Raw genomic sequence first — 18077 nt, 5'->3', positions numbered from 1 at the left:
CCCTTCAGTCATCTCCTTTCTCTCATAACGCTGGGAAGACGTTAGGTGAGCCAACAGTGGACGATTTAACCGGCGAGGAGTCTACATGTTATGCAACCGCTCATTTCTTCTTACATAACGCTGCAGTTTCTGAGTGGAAGATTTAGCCCTGCTGCTCTCTTCTCCTCATAGCACATGCCAAAGTCGATTTCCACTCTGAGGACTCATGCATACATGTTGACAAGCTGATTAGCCACACAGAGCCTGAATTACCCCTCGTAAAGGAAGATGCAGAGATACTATATGATTGTATATCAGGCTCGGCTGCAAAAGCTTGTGGGGACGTCTCAGAAAAATATGTAGCGGTATTAATCCGGCGCCGCAAATAGAACATAAAGTTCCACAAGTACAAGACTATGAAATGTTGAGCTGCCAGAGGAGCACATGGAAGTGTCACATGCATGTGTGGTCTCTCACAAGAAATGATTGCTTCTCACTGGGCGATCCAGCGAAAATCTATTTATCAGTGGTTTCTCCGTCCCCACCGCCCTGCCGCCTGATTCATCAGCTAATAAATACGGGATCTCTGCATACTTATGCTGGCACGTCAAGTTAAGCTAAAGCAGATACAGGCTGTGATAGATCATTATTGGGGGAAATGAGAGCGAGTGGCTGATGAACAGTTTTGCATTCGCACCACCCGCGGTGGGCCATTAATATGAAATCTGTCAAAGCGAATCCCGGGCCTCAGCAGATTTTCATGATCTGGTCAGCCACGTTTTCCACAAATCGCTTTGCAAGGCCCGTTGATACAGCAAAATGCCAAACACCTCGAGTGATTTAAACAACCATCCTATTGAAGCCATGTTCTGGCTCATATGGCCGTTTTCTCTCACCCACCCATATGGAACTTGGCGTATCGCTTTTAGAACGCAACAAAGACTCTGAGGGAAGGAAGGCACATCCAGAGGGGGTTGAAGGTTTAGGATGTCTTAGGGAAAAAGCAAAAGTCTGTAAAGACTTTTTAAAAAAGGAAACAAAACCTTCAAAAACACTTTCACATCCCATCGTTTTTGGTATATTTTCTCCCCGTTCTTAATTGAGCATCAGCAATTGCCAAGGAGAAAGAACCAGATCTTGACGTGCTCAAAAGCAGCTTTGATCTGCGAGCACCTTGCGGCCCAGGAGGATCATCAAGGTTCCCTCTGTCCTTTCATCGCACAGTGTTTCTCTCTGCCCCCTTGCTCCTCCTCCTCTTCTCCTCACTCTTCCTTCTTTGTGAATAGCGAGAGCTCACCGAGGCTGCCCGATAACCCTGACACACACACACACACACGCGCCAACTGCAGCCTCCGCCTCATTCTCATTCCGCTCTCGACGGTGGCGTTTACCTCTACGCGTTCTCACAAGGTCATGTTGAAATATTTCAAACGGAAATGCTCTCCGTATTCCAGCGCTGCTCTTTCCCCGCCTCAACTGCAGCACAGAATTCCAAAGCCAATTGTCTTTGTCTTTGAGAAAAGGGAAGGAGAGACTCTAATGAGAGGATTACAGAAACTTTTTGTGTGTGTGTGTGTGTGTGTGTGTGTGTGTGTGTGTGTGTGTGTGGGGGTGTGTGCGGGGGGGGGGGGGGGGGGGGGGTACTCTATCAACTCACTGTTGTGTGGGAAGCCGATCAGCAGTTTCCACGATGCACAAAACTCTCTTTTCACTGCAATAAGATCTCAAATGACTGGCAAGGACGGCGAATTTGTGCTTGAGTAATTATTACAATATTCAAGGGGAAATCTTTGTAAAATACACAGTTTGTCATGTTTACTTCGTACAAAATGAAACGCGGTGCACAGATAGCAAAACTGGATCTCTGCTGAATTCAGAAGTCTTTCCAGACTGGAGGCATTCCTCTGAATGGTTGGTTGGTTGGTTGGTTGGTTGGTTGGTTGGTTGGTTGGTTGGTTGGATGGAGAAATTGACCCACACTCACACAGTCTTAATGTTCAAAAGTGATTGATATATTCTATCTATACTATTTTGGAAGTGTAGTAAAATGTATCTTCTGATAAAAACAGATGCTCAAGCATTTTCTCTGCAAGGCACGCTGTATGAATGCTCAGGCCGGTAACGAATCCATCAACAAATTATTGACTCATCACCTTGACCTATTATTTGACATTTCACTTTAGAGTCTGTCTTTTGTTTCCTTTATCAATGGGAAGACCGCCATAACCACACCGGCAAGTTACATATAGCCACATGAAAGTACATTTCCTGGCCCCTCCCCTCAGAGACCGCACAAATCACATTTCAACCACCATTGATGTAGATCTTTAAGTGTATAATTGAATCACAGTCACTCAAAGAGATGCAGTCTTCCCCAGGCAGCTGGGGTTTAATTTTGACGTAATTGAAAAATGTATCGTGAAGTCGAGCGCTTTCCCTCCATTCTTCAGTGGACCCCCTACCTCCGCCATGGATTGACCCCCAGAAAGAGAAGTGCGAAGAGTTAGCCGCCAGATAAAAGAGGAGGAACGGAATATTGTTATTCCTGACATTAGCCGACAGCTGCAGCAGATTAAGGACAGCTAAGCGCTAGTCGAGCGGCGGCGGTGTTTAAAGAGCAGCCGGGGCTTATTGTAAGTTACCTACCACTCCCTTCATTTCAATGTTGCAGGCTTGACTGCTCCCAGTCATTCACAGACCTTTTTTTTTTTTTTTTTCCCCCTCCTGTTTCCAGAGATATCTTCGCTTAAGGGAAATGGCCATTAAAATGTCATTACTGCTACACTAAAATCATTTTTAAGAAAGCACTGGTTCCCAGCGGCTTCCCACCGTAATGGGCTCGATACATTCCCTCAGCACCGGGAAGGACCCTAATGTTGCGGAACACAAATGCTAATCTCTCAGTAAATATCACTCAAATTGGCTTTCCCTTCTGCTTTTCAGCCGTAATAGCACGGATTCATTCTGCTTTGCTCCGGTAAATTGAATTAATTCTTCAAGCAAAGGTGTTGTGATTATTCTAAGCTATCCTGATGCGAGGGCCATCACGGAGATGATCCCGGCATTGCCGCCCCGTTCAAAAGCATTTCGCACACCGTCTCAATTCTGTTTTGTTTCTTCTTCTTCTTGCCCGCAGTATCTCCGAAGGTATCACATCCCAACGATTAAGTTTTCATTCATGTGGGCCACACTAATCGCTCCCTGACAGTATCCATATTCATGTCTCAGGGTCTGTATTGGTTTTTGGCACGCATGGGGAGAGCGGACGGAAGGACTGCGAGGGTCAGTCCATAACACGAGTCAATTGATTAAGTGCCTAAGAAGCTGGAAGCACTTTGCCATTTGAGACGTCCGAGCCTCTTTGAATGAGATCATCCTGTGAGGAGTCCATCAGGCCTCGTCCAGGTCCTGGTCCTGGATCTGGAGCGTCCCTCTCCGCAGTATCCGTTCCCTCTCCATCCTGCTTGTTTATTCCGGTCACTCAGCTGAGCTTTAAATTCGGTCCGACATTAATCACAAGCACGGCGTTTTCACTGGTGCTGCCGTTTGAACATGCTCAATTAATACTCTAATCAGGGCCGTCGTCGGTGCAGGGCCGTGATGTGGCCTTGGTTGAGCACCGTAAGCACTTTGCGCCAGTAGAGCAGTTTGAACGCACATAAATTTGGCCACGATTACACTGATCATTAACTTACTGTACAACCTCTGCACTTATTTACTCAATTAACTTGCTATTTTAAGTTGTGTTAACATTGGGGTGTTTTATTTGCTTTTGTGAAATACTTAATCAGCCATGAATAATGGAAAAGTGCCACGGGCAAAAGCCACGCGTTCACCTCTGAATATCTGCGGAAAGCAGCGACGTTATGAATGCACATAGCTAATGAGTTAATGCAATCAACGGTGCTGCGCGGAGACGACTCGCCATCTGCAAATGAGCTTGACCCACAGTGGCGGTGGGAAAGTGTTCGGGGTCCCCCCCCCCGTATCGCGGCAAACCACAGCTGGGGGATTTTCACTGGCGGGGAGAGTTTGTTTGTAATGGCGCTGTCTGGCATGTACTCGGTTTCACTCTCACCCTTGTTCCGCGCCTCTCTGGCAGACTGTAACTCTGTAAATGACTTTGACCTTTCCCGGGACGGAGGACAGGAGCCACAGTGGGAGAGGAGAGAGACGGCGGGAGAGGAGAGCGGAGTAGGCGGTTGACTGTAATAAACTCGAAGCAGTGGGCGGCTGTCAACACTAATAGATGGGAAAGTGGGGGAGGAGGAGGAGGAGCGGTGGGGGGGGGGGGTCACTCAGTTGATGAATACCAAAGGTGCCTGAGTCCTCAGCGAGAGTGGCGTTCTTTAAACAGGCTTGATGCATGTTAGATGTGATGCTCACGCGGTAATCAGTCTGCTGGCAGTGAGGAGAACAATCTTTTGATTTTTGCCAGGGGACAACAAAAAGGACCGTCCTCATCGCGTTCATTCAGATGGATTTCTGCACGGCTGGATGGCTGCAATGTAACTGTATTTCACTCCAGTGTAACTGGTGTTTAGTTGACGATTCGATCGCTCTGATGAAATGAATCCACACACACAAAGACACATGATTTGTTTTTGTTTTTCTCCCTCATCACAATCCCATTATATGACACCAGTTAGGAACTAGTTTTACTCAACAGGACATCTGTGAGTATTGATGGTCTGAGTGTCGTATAATAGACCATTAACAACAAAAGGAGATTATTGGTTTATCCTTATACTATAGTAGACTTCAAGGTTGACACAAGTGCAAACTGCTTGAAGGAATCATAGTATTGGACTGTTAATGCTGGAAAAAGAGTTGAAAATATGCGAAAAATGCTTATGTTTATTTATTTATTTGTGTTTTGGCATGGATTTTATAGAAAATATCTAGAGGTATAAACATTTACAACCTCTAATGCACTGGGTTTGTAAAGTTAAAATATTTAGTATAAACACACATAACATCACTTGTCATTTACATTAACAGGAGGTTTCACCTTTTAAATCACTTCTGAACACATTTTTTGAGTTGAATGACAGATTTTCACAATTTACTTTCAAACTCTAAATACCTCAGTATTTAGAGTTTAAAGTATTTTACTCAGTATTTATGATACACCTCTGGTGATTTCTTAGAAAGAAGTTAATGTGAAGGCAATGGCGTGTTCTTTACGTCCACATCTGGAGCAGTGGCTCCCAACCATTTTTAATTAAAAACCCAAAGAAGCAAAACACTGACAGAGACACACACTCTCACCAAACAATAAAAGTACGGACAAAGCAGACAAAGCTTTTGACCCTCCCTGTTACTTCCGTCGATCCACAGTCTTGACCACTCTTTTCTCACAGTGTCCTTCTATCTCTCCTCTGCCTCGCAGGAACGGGGAAAGGTCGGCGTCATCTTCAACGTGGGAACGGACGACATCGCCATCGAAGAGAGCGCGGTGATGGTGAGCGACGGCAAATATCACGTGGTGCGATTCACACGCAGTGGCGGCAACGCCACGCTGCAGGTGGACAACCAGCCCGTCATCGAACGTTTCCCCTCAGGTAGGAACACCGGGGGGTGCCCTTGATCTCGGGACCTGGGCTGAACATTGGGGAGGGGGCTTAGGTGTCGGATTTGCAACTGCACAGTGTTGAGTTTTTTGCTTAATCTGGGCAACACAGTGGAGAGAGAAAGCAGGAGCTTCAAAAAAGAAACATTCACTACTTGAACCTCCCATGCGTTGCTTTTTCAAGCAACACACTCTGGTTTATTTAGCAGAGCATTTATATTTAGAGGCCGCCTGCATTATTCTAGGTGATTAAGTTGGGTTCTGGTCTGCAAGGCAGAAAGAGCCAAATGACGTTCCTGAGGCGAGCGATCTCCCCATCGAAGTGCATCCAGCTCCCAGCAGTTCGCCTCTCATTGTAGCTCCTGGCTACGAGAGCTACCTTTGAATGCGTTCCAGCTGAATGTAAACCTGCCTGCCAGGCACGACTCCTGTGACCCGTCTCTCCCGGCAGATGGAAGGACACCTCATGCAGCGAAGCTGCGCAGAAGTGTTTAGAAGCAGTGCCTCGGCTCGGGGATGAACACGGGCACGGCGTTATTATGCACACAGACTTTAAACGAGGGCAAACACCCGATGAGTCACTGCTGGGACCGTGCTAATTCCCCCGCTCGTTGTTTTTTTTACCATAATCACGGTATTGCAATCCGGCCTGAATTATGTGGCTATTTTTGGTTTAGCAAGAAGCTCCCACTTAATTTCTCTCTCCAGCCGTGTTCCCCCCTTTCCACTTTTGTTTATGGTTGTTCAAAGGAAGACGTGTTGTTTTTCCCGTCATGAGGTTGCACTTGATAAAAACCAGCCCATCACGTCTTCACCCGAAGACAGAATCGGGACTTTTATCCTACACCGACGACTCCGAATCCACCCGGAGGTGTGACTGCGTCATCATTGTTTCAAACAGCAGGGAGAGAACGCCGCTAATGTGGCCATGATATTTACTCCATTTGACTTATAGAGCAAGGGGATTGTGACATTCTGTGTCACAGCAGTGATCCTGTATGCTGAGGCTTTGTTTAGGCATTGAGAGAAGCACAGTCCCTCGCTCATCCATCAGCGGCTGTGGCGGCGACGCATCGAGGCCGGGCGGATGGGGCATGCATCACAGCCAGAGGAGGAAGCTCCCTGTGACAGTTCACTCTTTTCACTTGTTATTATGATGGAAATGCAGCCCTTTTCACAACAGCACACGCTCCCAAAAGAGGAGCCTTCATCTAACAATAGCGTGGAAGGAAGCGCTCGAAAAATAACAGTCGAGCAGCCTGTTAACATTGGCAGGCGGGTGTCATCATCCAAATCTATGTTTTGTTTCACGGGGAAGCATTAATGCATGGGTCGCCATATTGTATTCTTTTTCTTCCTCTTCTTTTTCCGCCCTCGTTCCCGCTGTCGTTGTCCTCATCAAACATTTCTTCCCCCCTCTTTCTACTCAGCTGATCAAGAATTGAAGAATCTTGTTTTGTTGTTGCTCGTTGGCTTATTTGATGAGCTTGTTTGCCGGAGCCCCGTCTGAAGTTTTAGGAGGTTATCGGGACTCAAGGAAGGAAATAGATGAAGCAGAAGTAGGGAGGGTGGTGGGGGGGGTGTAAGGCGGGGGGGGGGGGGGGGGGGGGGGGGGGTGTTACTGGAGCTTTGATTCATTTATGTGAGCTAGATGCACTCAAACTATTTTTGGTCGCCCGCTTTGATGGCTTCGGCGCCCGCTTTGAAGGTTCCACTCGTCATCCGTCTGGTTGGGCGGTGTCCTGCCGAGACCGAGATGTTACACATTAGGAGAGCAAAAAACCCCTCGGATGAGGCTCCGGCAGCTGAAGGGCGGAGGAGAGAGGGAGGGAGGGAGGTGCGCCACTTCCTGGTACATGAGGTGCGGGAAGATAGAGACAAAGGGAAGTGATGTCTTTTTGGAAAAAGAGAGGAAAAAAAGGAGCTGGAACACATTCTTATGACCCAGATTTAGAGGATTTTTTTGTTCTCTCTAAATGGGACAAAATGCTCCGTATTCACATTTTCAACATATTCAGACCTACTTTACTTTCCTGATTCTTACATCATCCGGGATTATTGCTGTGTATTCCCAGCAGAGCATCTTGAAACCATCTTAAACGGTCCTTGTAACTACATTTGGAGGTACATAGAGCAAGTTTGTCATAAAAGATCCCAGAAAGGAGCATCCTGCTGATTCTCATAGGTAGAGAAATTGTCTAGTTCTTTCCAATGAAACAATATTTAAATCTCCGTCCCCCTCAGTGGCCGCTGTGACCTACATCTGGCAGTCTCGTCGGGACGCTTGTGTAGTTTCGAACGCCATTCTCATTTCCAAAACCGCTATCTCAGAAAAGTCCCTAGAGGCTGAGGAGAGGGACAAGCATGCCAGACATAAAAGACAATTTTGAATGTACCAAATCAGCTAAGATAGACAGTGACAAGGCTATGGGCGGTGATCTTTTCCTGACAGGCTGTTTATGCACAGTGTATCCGGGGCCTCGCGCCAAAGCGTCTCGGTTGCTTCACTCCATCGGGGCTCGCCGGAAGCGGCCGCCTATAAACAGAAGGCCGCTTCGAGGTGATGATTTGCAGAGACAAGATGTTGACAGCAAACATGGTCATCACGGGTCAGGCCCGATCGGCAGCGAAGCAACACGTCTCCTGACGTCCCACAAAGTGATGTTTGCAGTCCCTCAGGGGGGGGGGGGGATGCCTCTGTGGGTGTTGTTGGTTCATGTTTGATGCCATGTGTGACAGCTCGCACGTCTGTCTGCGCGCATCTCGCCACGCGGCCATCATGTGCTCCTGTGTGTGTTCACACTTGATGGACAGCGAGCAGACAAAAAGTGTCCGAGGAACAGCCCAGCCACTAATCCAGTGTGTCAGGTGTCCCCGGCGGGTCCTCCGAAGCAACAGTTATTGGATCGCCCCACCTCCCTTATTCCCAAAATGGCAGACTGGCTCAATAAAAACTTCCCTGTGTCACACTGAGCACCTCAACTTGGCCACAGATAAACGGGCAGATGTTAGCAGCAGCGCCATACGGACTCTAATTGTACCATTTCACACCCGATACCCTTTATTTACCGGTCATCTGCTGCAAGAAGTGGGAGCAGATCCGACGAGGGTAATTGTAGTTGGTTTGCAACTCCCCCGTCATTAGTGATTGACCAGAGCGTTTGCTTTATAATCAGACAAACACACTGAATTGATTTTTCAAAAGTTACTAGTTTGGAATGCACTAGAGTTTGGGAAGCATTTCCTTTTCACAGGATGCTCATAACACACCTCGGCTCATCAGGGACTGCTGAGCTTCTGCTCCGTATAGTCTTCTGATGTCATGAGCATTAAAAAATCAAGTTTATGCAGAAAATGATAAACTATTCTCATATTCTTATCCCGCTTTGCTAAATCTAGAGCTACTATTTGTAATGGTCTTATATCAGACACATACTGATATCAAATGAGTGTAGTCGTTGCTAAAACATGCCAAATGTGGTAGACCAAGGGTGTCAAACACATTTCAGTTCAGGGGCCAGATACAAACCAATTTCATATGCAGTGGGTCGGACCGGGAAAAAAAAAATTCCCATAATAACCTTTGAATTTAAACTTTAAAGTTTTTCTTTGTTGTGGCGCAGAGTATACATTTTGAAAATTGTCAATTCAAACCCAAACAATGACTAACGAAAATGACTGCAATCTACCACAAGTTGTATAAGATGTAGCACACAAATCAATATCCAATACACCTGCATGTTAGTGTCATAAGTTTTTATCGATCATTAAAAAAAACGGGTTTTCTGTTGTATTTAATAACTCACTTAATTTTTGTAAGTCATTAGTTGGTACATATGAATGACCAGGTTGTGGTCAAAAACATGGCACAGTATGTAAAATCCAAGTATCACCTCTTCAGTCTATCTTTCTCGGTTTGTATTTCAGACAATTGGACAGGCTGAAACCGAAGTAGCTTTTTCGCTTCCTAATTCAAGTCCTCAAATTTCCAACACTATACATTCTGATTAGATTATTCGCTTTTTTAAAGTTTTAGGTAGGACATGCTGCAGTGAGCAGCGTGTTTTCCAAATATCTGGACATCATTGCTAACAAAAGCAGAAGGTGGTAGTTGGTTACCTTGTGTTCCTCTATCGAAGTCAACAAACTGGTTTGTTTTTGGTTTTGGTGAATTAAAATATTGTGATTGGTCAACTCCTGCGCATTTTGGTGTGAAGTGTTGGCTTGACTCAAAGTTTTTTTAAACCCTCACCTTCATCCTCCTCGCTGGTCGTGGCTCTCAGGCACTCAGACAGGAGGTCAGGTTTATTGGAAGGGGGCCTGCAACAGCAATAATCCCCCTCTTATAAGAAGCCTCACTTATGTAGCTGCTGCAGCATCGATAGGAAACACAGCAGAGGGCAGAAAGAGCTCCATGTTTCTACTGGAGGACTGTGTGTCATAGCGTACAGTATACCCTGAGTCTTTTCCTCATTATCTCTTTTTTTTGCTGGCATTCATCACAGCAGAAGACATTGGAGTAATAAAGGAGCTTTTAAAAAACTGCACCCATTGTCTTGTGGGTTTATTCCACACTTGACATTTAGGCTTCATCGTACTGCCCCCTGAGCTTGACACAATAATAATGCCTTTTTACAACTGGAGTTAAATTGTGACCATAGCTGTACATTGGTGGTGATTACCATGCCCCATAACAGTTTGATAACGACCAATGAGAACATGCAGGATGCCATTTTAACCAAGCGAAAGATCTACTATAAAGCTGTCACTTTGGTTTCAGATCAGGTCGCTGTAGAGGAACAAAATTAGTGAGTAACATGACTGTAATGCACCGATGAAGGGCCTGGTGGCAAGGGAGTAAAGAGGAAGGGAAGCAATAGCACTCCCAGGCAAAGTGCTGGGGATGATGAGAAATGATGGAGGGAAAGAATGAAGCAAGAGGGAGATGAAGACTTTCAGTGGAAAAACAAGGAAGAGATCCGGTATGTATGCTGGAAGCTGCTGCTGCCACGTTGTGATGGATGACGCTCCGAACGCCACTGAATAATAAGCGCCTCACAAATTGGATTGCATCACAGCGGGCAGAAAATCACATACAGTCTGTCGTATGATGCGGCGCGAGCGCGGCGGCCGTCACACGCCACACGGCGCGGCGTCGACCGTGGTTACCTAACACGCAAATGACTTGCCAGTCAGACTTGCAGCCTCGGACACTCAATGATTGTTCATTTTCAGGCAGACCAACTCGCCACTTAATGCAGATCATAAATCAAGCGCAGGAGAAGAGAACGACGGAGGAGATAGACGGAGTACAAAGACGGGGCTATTGTCGCTCCCTGTTTTCATTCTGTAAGGCATTTAGTGGATCCGTTCAGCGTGAAGACCGGCCATTAGAGGAAGGAAAAAGGGAAGAAGAGAAGCTTTTTGTACCCGTGAGGTCAGCTTCAGCTCTCTCTGACTGAGCTGTTAAGATGTTCTTACTCTCCAATAAAAGGTGTAAAGAGAGAGGTCAGCCAAGCGCTCAGCCCCCCCTTCTCTTTTTTTTATCTTTACCTTTACTTCTTGGCTGTCTCTCAATGTATGTCTTTGTGTCCATAACCTGGACACTTGAAAACCCATGGTGAATAAGCAGTGGATATTGTGAGGAGAAAAGAATTCTTTCCTCAACCCTTTGGGGAAAATAATATACGAGAGCACTCTAAAAGTATTTAGAGTAGCTGAAAGTAGAGGAGAGCAACAGGGTTAGAAGAGAAGGATGCACTCTGTACACATACAAATGACCGCAGGCGCATGGTCTGCAATTCACTTCACTAACTTGGGCCCTCCAGACCTGGACTGGCTTGAACAGTCTCCCAGGCAGATGATAGTTAAGTGTTTGGGGTGCACCACGTGTCAAGATTGGGCAGGAAGCCATATTTGCCTTCTTAGAAAGAGCACTCTAACCGTAAGTACTGTATAACAAGGCTTGTTCAGTCTTTTTTGTCCATCAAGGTGAGGTAATTACAATGTTTGCTGAGGCAGCCGCCCTTGACGGTATGTAAAAGCACAAATTGTCAAGAGTTATCATCTTCAAAGCATGCCAGAAATCTGTAGCCCAGAATGCAGTAAAATGTCACTAAGTGTTGGACACAAGCCTATAATGTGGTCAACCTTACTGAGAGACACTGAACTGACTACGGCTGTATACGTTACAATACACTATGCATTACCACAGTTGCTTGCATGGAACTTTTGGCTGATTTCCATCAAACACCCAGAATAATGATGGTGCAACTCAAGTGAAAACAAACAGAGCCACTTTCATAAAAGAAGAACAAAGGTGCTTCCACTCAACAAACATTGATCACAGTATAGACAACCCTCAGCCAAGCCACACTGCTCTCCAATATTAGTGTTCAGTCAATGTGATGTATAAGTGGATCTTTTATTCGAAAAAGGTGGTCTGATATCACCTACAGTTGATTTTCAGTAGCCTACAACATCAACACAACAATTCTAGAAACAACAAAACAAACAAAATACTTGTGGAATACAACTTTAAAAGCTCAAAACAATTGATCATCCATGACAATGATTTCTTCATCTGTACTTTTCTTTTTTATTTCAATCTCCAAATATCTGTGCAACCTTTTAAATCCTGTAGTTGGGAATTCCATATTTTTACACCAACAACTGAAATACATATTTGTTTCAAATTAAACTGATCAACTCGGTGCTGAAAATCAAATCTGCTCCTCTGGTTGTCATCTTCTAAAGTAAAAACAAAAAAAGGTGGTTATGATATTCAAGATTTCAACATCCATTCCATTAATTAATTCACAAGTTTTCTGTGAAATCTTACAGGGACATAGTCTTTCTTTGTGTCGGGACTGGCAACCCAGTAAAGATGTAGAAATGCAGCCACAGGTTTTTTGATGCCTGGATGTTGTGTTGCATAACCAACAAAAGTTCACTTGGTCTTAACTTCTCAGTCACATTGGGGGGAGGTTTTGCATGAAAAAGCCACGAAGAGTTAATTGAAGTCAGGCAGCTTAGTCACATGTCGCTGCTGACAGCCAGCCCTTATTCTTCTGGTTGGTATTGGGCCTCTGGTGCTCTGCGACTCCTTCTGATTGGATCTTGCACAGTTGGAAGGTATCTCCAATTATTGGCCTGTGGATAAGGGATGAGAGAGAGAGCGAGAGGGGGAGAGAGAGAGAGAGAGAGAGAGAGAGAGAGAGAGAGAGCGCACATAGACGTGGTGAAGAAAGTCATGACGAGGAGAGAGACAGCTTAGTAATGCAGATCGAGAGAGGGAAAAGATTGCTTTGGGTAATTAGAGAAGTGACAACTTTGATTTCCACATGACTGCTGCTGGTGATGGTGGAAGTGGAGTGGAGTTGGGGGGATTTCTTTTGCTCACTCCAGCAGCCACCCTCGCACAAATCCACCGTGGCTGAGATGAAAGGTGGCGAAGATCCTGTCGAAGCAAAGAGGAGAGGGAGAGAGGGGAAGAAATGCAATCGAGCTGTTGGAGTAATAAGTGCTGCTCAGATGAAAGATGAGCCGGCAGTTAAAAGGGGGGGGGGTTGATATCATCAGCTTTAGATGTGCGCAGAAATGAGTGGTGGGCGATGTGTTTACATTGAACAAAGGAGGGTAGTGGGAAGGTAAATGGCTTCCCTTTCCCCCGTGTGTCACAGGAAAAAAGAAAATTCTATGCATTTGATATCTTCAAAATAGTATAAGTACATTCAAGCTATATCTGGGTACGAGTCTCTATCCTGAAACAAGGACAACACATCTGACTGCTGTTTGTCACTTCTCTTGATTTGACTCCTGAAGCTTTCCTATTCGGTCTGTTGTCAGCATACTGACAGTGAAGAGATTGACTGAAACATGTGTATTAGACACCGAATGAAATATTTATTGTTGAGCTCCAGCAGATTTAATCTCCTAAAGAAATGGAAACAAAACTTTACGAAGGAGAAACCCGGCATTTCTTTGCAGGGGGGGGGTTCGGTAGCCCCATCGGGCAGTAACTTCTTCAACCTATCTGCTCTCAAAAACACCCAGTGGATATGAGAGCAATCCATCTAAAGTTACCTAATGAAAAACAGAATGAGGCTGGCTTGACGGAGAGAGGTTTCTGTGAGAGGGAGGGGGAGCAGAATGGCCGCTGGCCAATCGTCTCCAATGTAATCTCCATTTTTGTGGATGGATTTCCGATGTGGGTGTCCTGTACAAGGGCATCTGGCTGCCTGCAGAGCGACATGATATACAGTTGGCTCCTTGGAGAGTCTGCGCACAGACACTCGCATGTCGTCACGCGGGCTGTGCGCACATGCACTGATACCCAACTCTGCATGCGATTCGTTTGCTTGGATTATCAGCACGTTTCGCTCAACCCAGACAGACACAGCAGCCGACACCCTACGCTCCCTGCACGCCACTGCGCAGTCCTCCACCTTGCTCCGTGACTCCCTGAGGTGCCAGTCAATCACCGTGCCCTTGCCTTGCCCCCTAGCACCGCAGCTGTGATACCTGCCCACGACCAGTCCCATCATGGCTGCTGATCCAGCCGACGCTTCGGGCGGCAAACATGTGGCGCAGCAGGAGGACCGACAGGTTTTCTGGCTTCCAGAGCGGAAGCAGCAACGGTGCGTCGAGGTGAACGGTCTGAGCCGGGGGGAGGGGGGGGGGGGGGGGGGGGCTACAGAGCCGCGGGCGTGTTGTCTGTGCAAAGCACTGAATGAAATGGAAAAGTTACACGATTTAGTGAAAACACTACTGGAACGTGAATCTGAGCTTTGGATTTAATTGAGGCACAAAATATTGAGTTTAACTAACATGAATCAGTTCTTACGCTGACTCACAGTTAAAGCTCTTTACCCTGTTGTCTACCTGCATTGCCTTCTTTTGGCTTTTGCACCTTCCAATGATCAAGTACACTTCCATCATCATTCTGACACTTTAGAGTTTTCTTTTATAATCTCATGATGATTAGTATTGGTGGTTTGTCGGTGTGCTTCTTGGCCTGTCAATACATGTATTTTCTTCAGCAGGACTCACCAATTGAGTCATTTATTTTTAATCTATGTGGCTTTTAGCTCCTTGCATTACTGATTAACACTGGATCATTTCAGGTACAGTAGATCCCAGTTTCAATTGATCCACAACATTTTTCTCAATCTTTGCTCGAGAGAATATGATCAGGATCCTTTAGAATAAAATGTGAAGTTTGAAGCATTAATCGACTGCATTGACCGAAGAATTAGGCAAAACGCAATAAAAACAGATTGGTGTTTATGTTACTGTTAGGACAAAGACCTTTTTGGTCAATTCAGAAACATATCGTTGTGTCTCAGGAAAGAGAAATGCATGATTTTGTAAATCCAGATCATTTAGTGCATCACAGGACAGATGTTTCTATTGTTTCGTGCTCATGGCCATAAAGTTTTTAGAGTAATTGTTGTGGATAGTCATTTTTGGGCTGACATATGTGAAAACACTGTGACCTGTATCAATCTGATTTCTCGCTGGGCAATTGAATTTTTATACTTCGCTTTTTTACCTGTGTAAAAAAATAAAGAAGTTGATTTATTTAGTGAAGAGAAACATGGAAGAGGAACTGAGCTTCAGCAGACACACAGCTCCAGCAAAGATTATTCCAATCCGGGTAGAATTACTAATTGATTGGCCATCGATTGATGCAATAACTTTCGTCATTATAATATCTGGTACTACAGCCGGTTATACATGCCAGCCAATTACAGTTGGTTGCTATGTGTAATTGAGCTTTTACTGCAATGCTAACTTAGTTTGATAATTGGTTTGGATGGCAGTTGTTGCCACACCTCATTATTTGTGAGTAAAAAGCTCAGAAATGTAAAATGTAACATACTTATATAATCATAAAAACTGTACGACAAATATCCTTCTTTATCGACTAATCCTCCAAATGGCCAAGATGCTCTCCATGACCTAACCTTCTCTCCCTGACTGGTCTTCATTGCTTTGATACGACATTACCAGGGCTGAAGAAATATAAACTCGTCTTGCACAGGTTTACATGTAAACCATCGGCGTCTGTTAGTGAAAGTTGAGGAGCCACTGCCTGATTTCCTGTATCACATTTTCTTGAGTGCCAAGTGGGATGGCATTGTTTGGTGGTCTTTCACATCAGTCCAGAGAGGTAGGGTGGGGATCGTCCCGGGACTGCAGCGTCTGTGTGCGATAATGACGGACAGGGACGGCAGCAGGGCCCAGCTGTTTAATCTATCCCCTCCATTCTCATGCAGAGCAGGCTGCAGCCGGCAGGGTGGGAGATGCTTCACTCGGAATGACTTATTTCTCAGAGGAGCCCAATGCAAACACGTGCAGGCAGACAGGACGGACACGCAAGAGTTTAGATCTGCGAGGGGACACAAAAACAAGTGCACCAGGAGTTTGTGACTTTGTCTTGGTCTCCTTGCCGCCACATTGCCTACTCGACAACTTCCATCTTCCCCTCCTTTTGTCTGAGTCGAGCCATTGTTCGGTTTGTTGACTCCTCCGTTGTTGATGAGTATGCCGTCGTTCACTCCTGTTTGCCGGGGGAAACAGAACGCACACACATTTACATACGGCGCACAAACACACACATTCCAAACTTTCAGTGTGTAGTGATGGATTGTGTGTGTCTCAGTGTACTACATTTAATCTCCCAGTAATAAGCTCACTCTGTTGCCAAGAAGCGAAAGAGAATGGAGGGGTGAAATGGAGTGAAGGTAAACAAAACAAAAGGAGGGGAATTAAGGGGACAAGAAGGGACAGGAGTGTGGGGGAGAATGGCAGAGACAATAAGGCAAACCGAGGGAACAGTTGAGCAGAATGAACGGAGGAAGGAAGTTGCAGGTGCAGGAATTTATGGATGGTTGGAAATGGGCGGTCGTTTCAGAGGCGTGAGGAGAAAACGGGTCACTGGGAGGTATTAGTGCCAAAATGTGTCTGGATGGGTTTTGGCAACGGGGTGAGAGAAAGGACAGAGTGGAACGTGGATGAAGGACAGTTTGAAAACAAGAAGACGACAAGCATAGACGGAGAGTGTTTGGACAGAAAGGAATGAATAAGTGAGTGAGACAAGGAAAATGGATTAAGGAAAGAAGGGATGGAGGAGAGAAAATCAGGGGAGATATTTGAGTTGCTGATTTGACTTCTGCTTTTATTAGAATCAAACAGTGCATTTTAATATGAAGGCTTTCATATCTTTCTAACTCAATAAGTAATAATCTTATCTTAACTAATAAGAATCAGTAAGATTTAATGGAGTCTAGGAAAACCAAGTGATGACGTGTTCTGGCTGCTCATTCTTGCTCTTCATTCTTTATTTAAATATGTCAGAGCAGGAAAAAAAATCACAAGTTTGAAACATGCAGATGACAAAGTTTTTGTTAAGTTATTAAAGAATCCGTGGATCTATTACTGAGTAGTTCATCATAACTTTACCTGGGAGTGGAGAGGAAGAGGTATTCAAGAGGAGGGCAAAGGAGGAGCGAACGGGGTAATTTTCTAGGTGTAGTGATTTACGGCTGCCACAAGAGGGAGAACCTTCTAATGAGTTCTCATTGGGAATGCTGAGGGGAGGTGAAGAGTGATGAGGAAGGTGTGGCCACTCACACTTGGAAAAGGCTTGAAAAAGTGGGATCTTGCTTGGGATTTGTTTACTGGAAGGAAAAAAAAAATTGAAATATTTAGCTGGGGCTTGTGCATGAGGTGCAGCTTGATTTTCTGAGGACCACCAACACATTCCACTACGTTTTTTCTCCTGGCTTTATTATTAATTACCTATCCATACCCCTCCCACCCCCCCCCCCCCCCCCACCCCCCCCAAAACACACACACACACACACACACACACTCACTACGGGTAGAGGCAGCTGTCACTCCCTCCCCTAATTCAACAATTACAGCCGAGTACCATTGTTGTTACCAAAATGGAGTGTTGCAAGTGCTTGTACTTTAATCGTATTTCCAGATGGTAGAGCAGTACCTCGCCACTCTTCAATGCGACGCCGACACATGCATGTAATTGCCGCATGACAATAATTTGCATTGCAAAAGGGAAAAACAAACATTTCTAAGAGCGAATTCACACTTGAGCACCTCAGCACGCCTCCCAGATACATCCTCTATGGGCTTAATTGAAGTATTATTACAAGTGAAAGGCTTCATGGACGTTAATTATGTGCGGCGGAACAATCAAAACATCAACTAACAGTTCCTGTATCCGTCTCTTTCCGCTGGCCTGCACCTGTGAGTCAGCTCTCAGCCCCGAGCGAGAGGAGCTACAGGTGCTCGCGGCTCTGAGTCATGTGCCCCTACGTGTAAACAAAGGCGCATTCTTCTGCCTTCCGTCTGCCCGCTGTCATTCACTCCTCCAGCCTTCTCCTCAGTCCCCCGCCACCCCCAACCCCCCCTGCATCCCCCCACGGATGAATCTGACCACGTAGAGGACCTGCAACACGTGCACACGCACTCCAACGCCCGCATGCAGCCGTTGCAGGCA

The 18077-nt window shown here is 45.6% G+C and overlaps 1 protein-coding gene across 1 annotated transcript in view; it reads left to right on the top strand.

Moving 5' to 3' along the window:
• The window catches only part of LOC308123694 (neurexin-2-like), a gene marked incomplete at its 5' end in the record, with an annotated part of 459246 nt that overhangs the window by 398152 nt on the left and 43017 nt on the right, over positions 1–18077 (top strand). The window contains one exon of the mRNA XM_080486315.1: positions 5372–5543. Coding sequence (XP_080342441.1) covers positions 5372–5543 — 172 coding nt within the window. The remainder of the gene's footprint in view (positions 1–5371; positions 5544–18077) is intronic.

The sequence above is a fragment of the Lipophrys pholis genome (genome assembly GCF_963383615.2).
Source record: "Lipophrys pholis genome assembly, chromosome: 18".
Classification (NCBI taxonomy): Eukaryota; Metazoa; Chordata; class Actinopteri; order Blenniiformes; family Blenniidae; genus Lipophrys; species Lipophrys pholis.
This window is presented reverse-complemented; position numbering and strand designations above follow the sequence as displayed.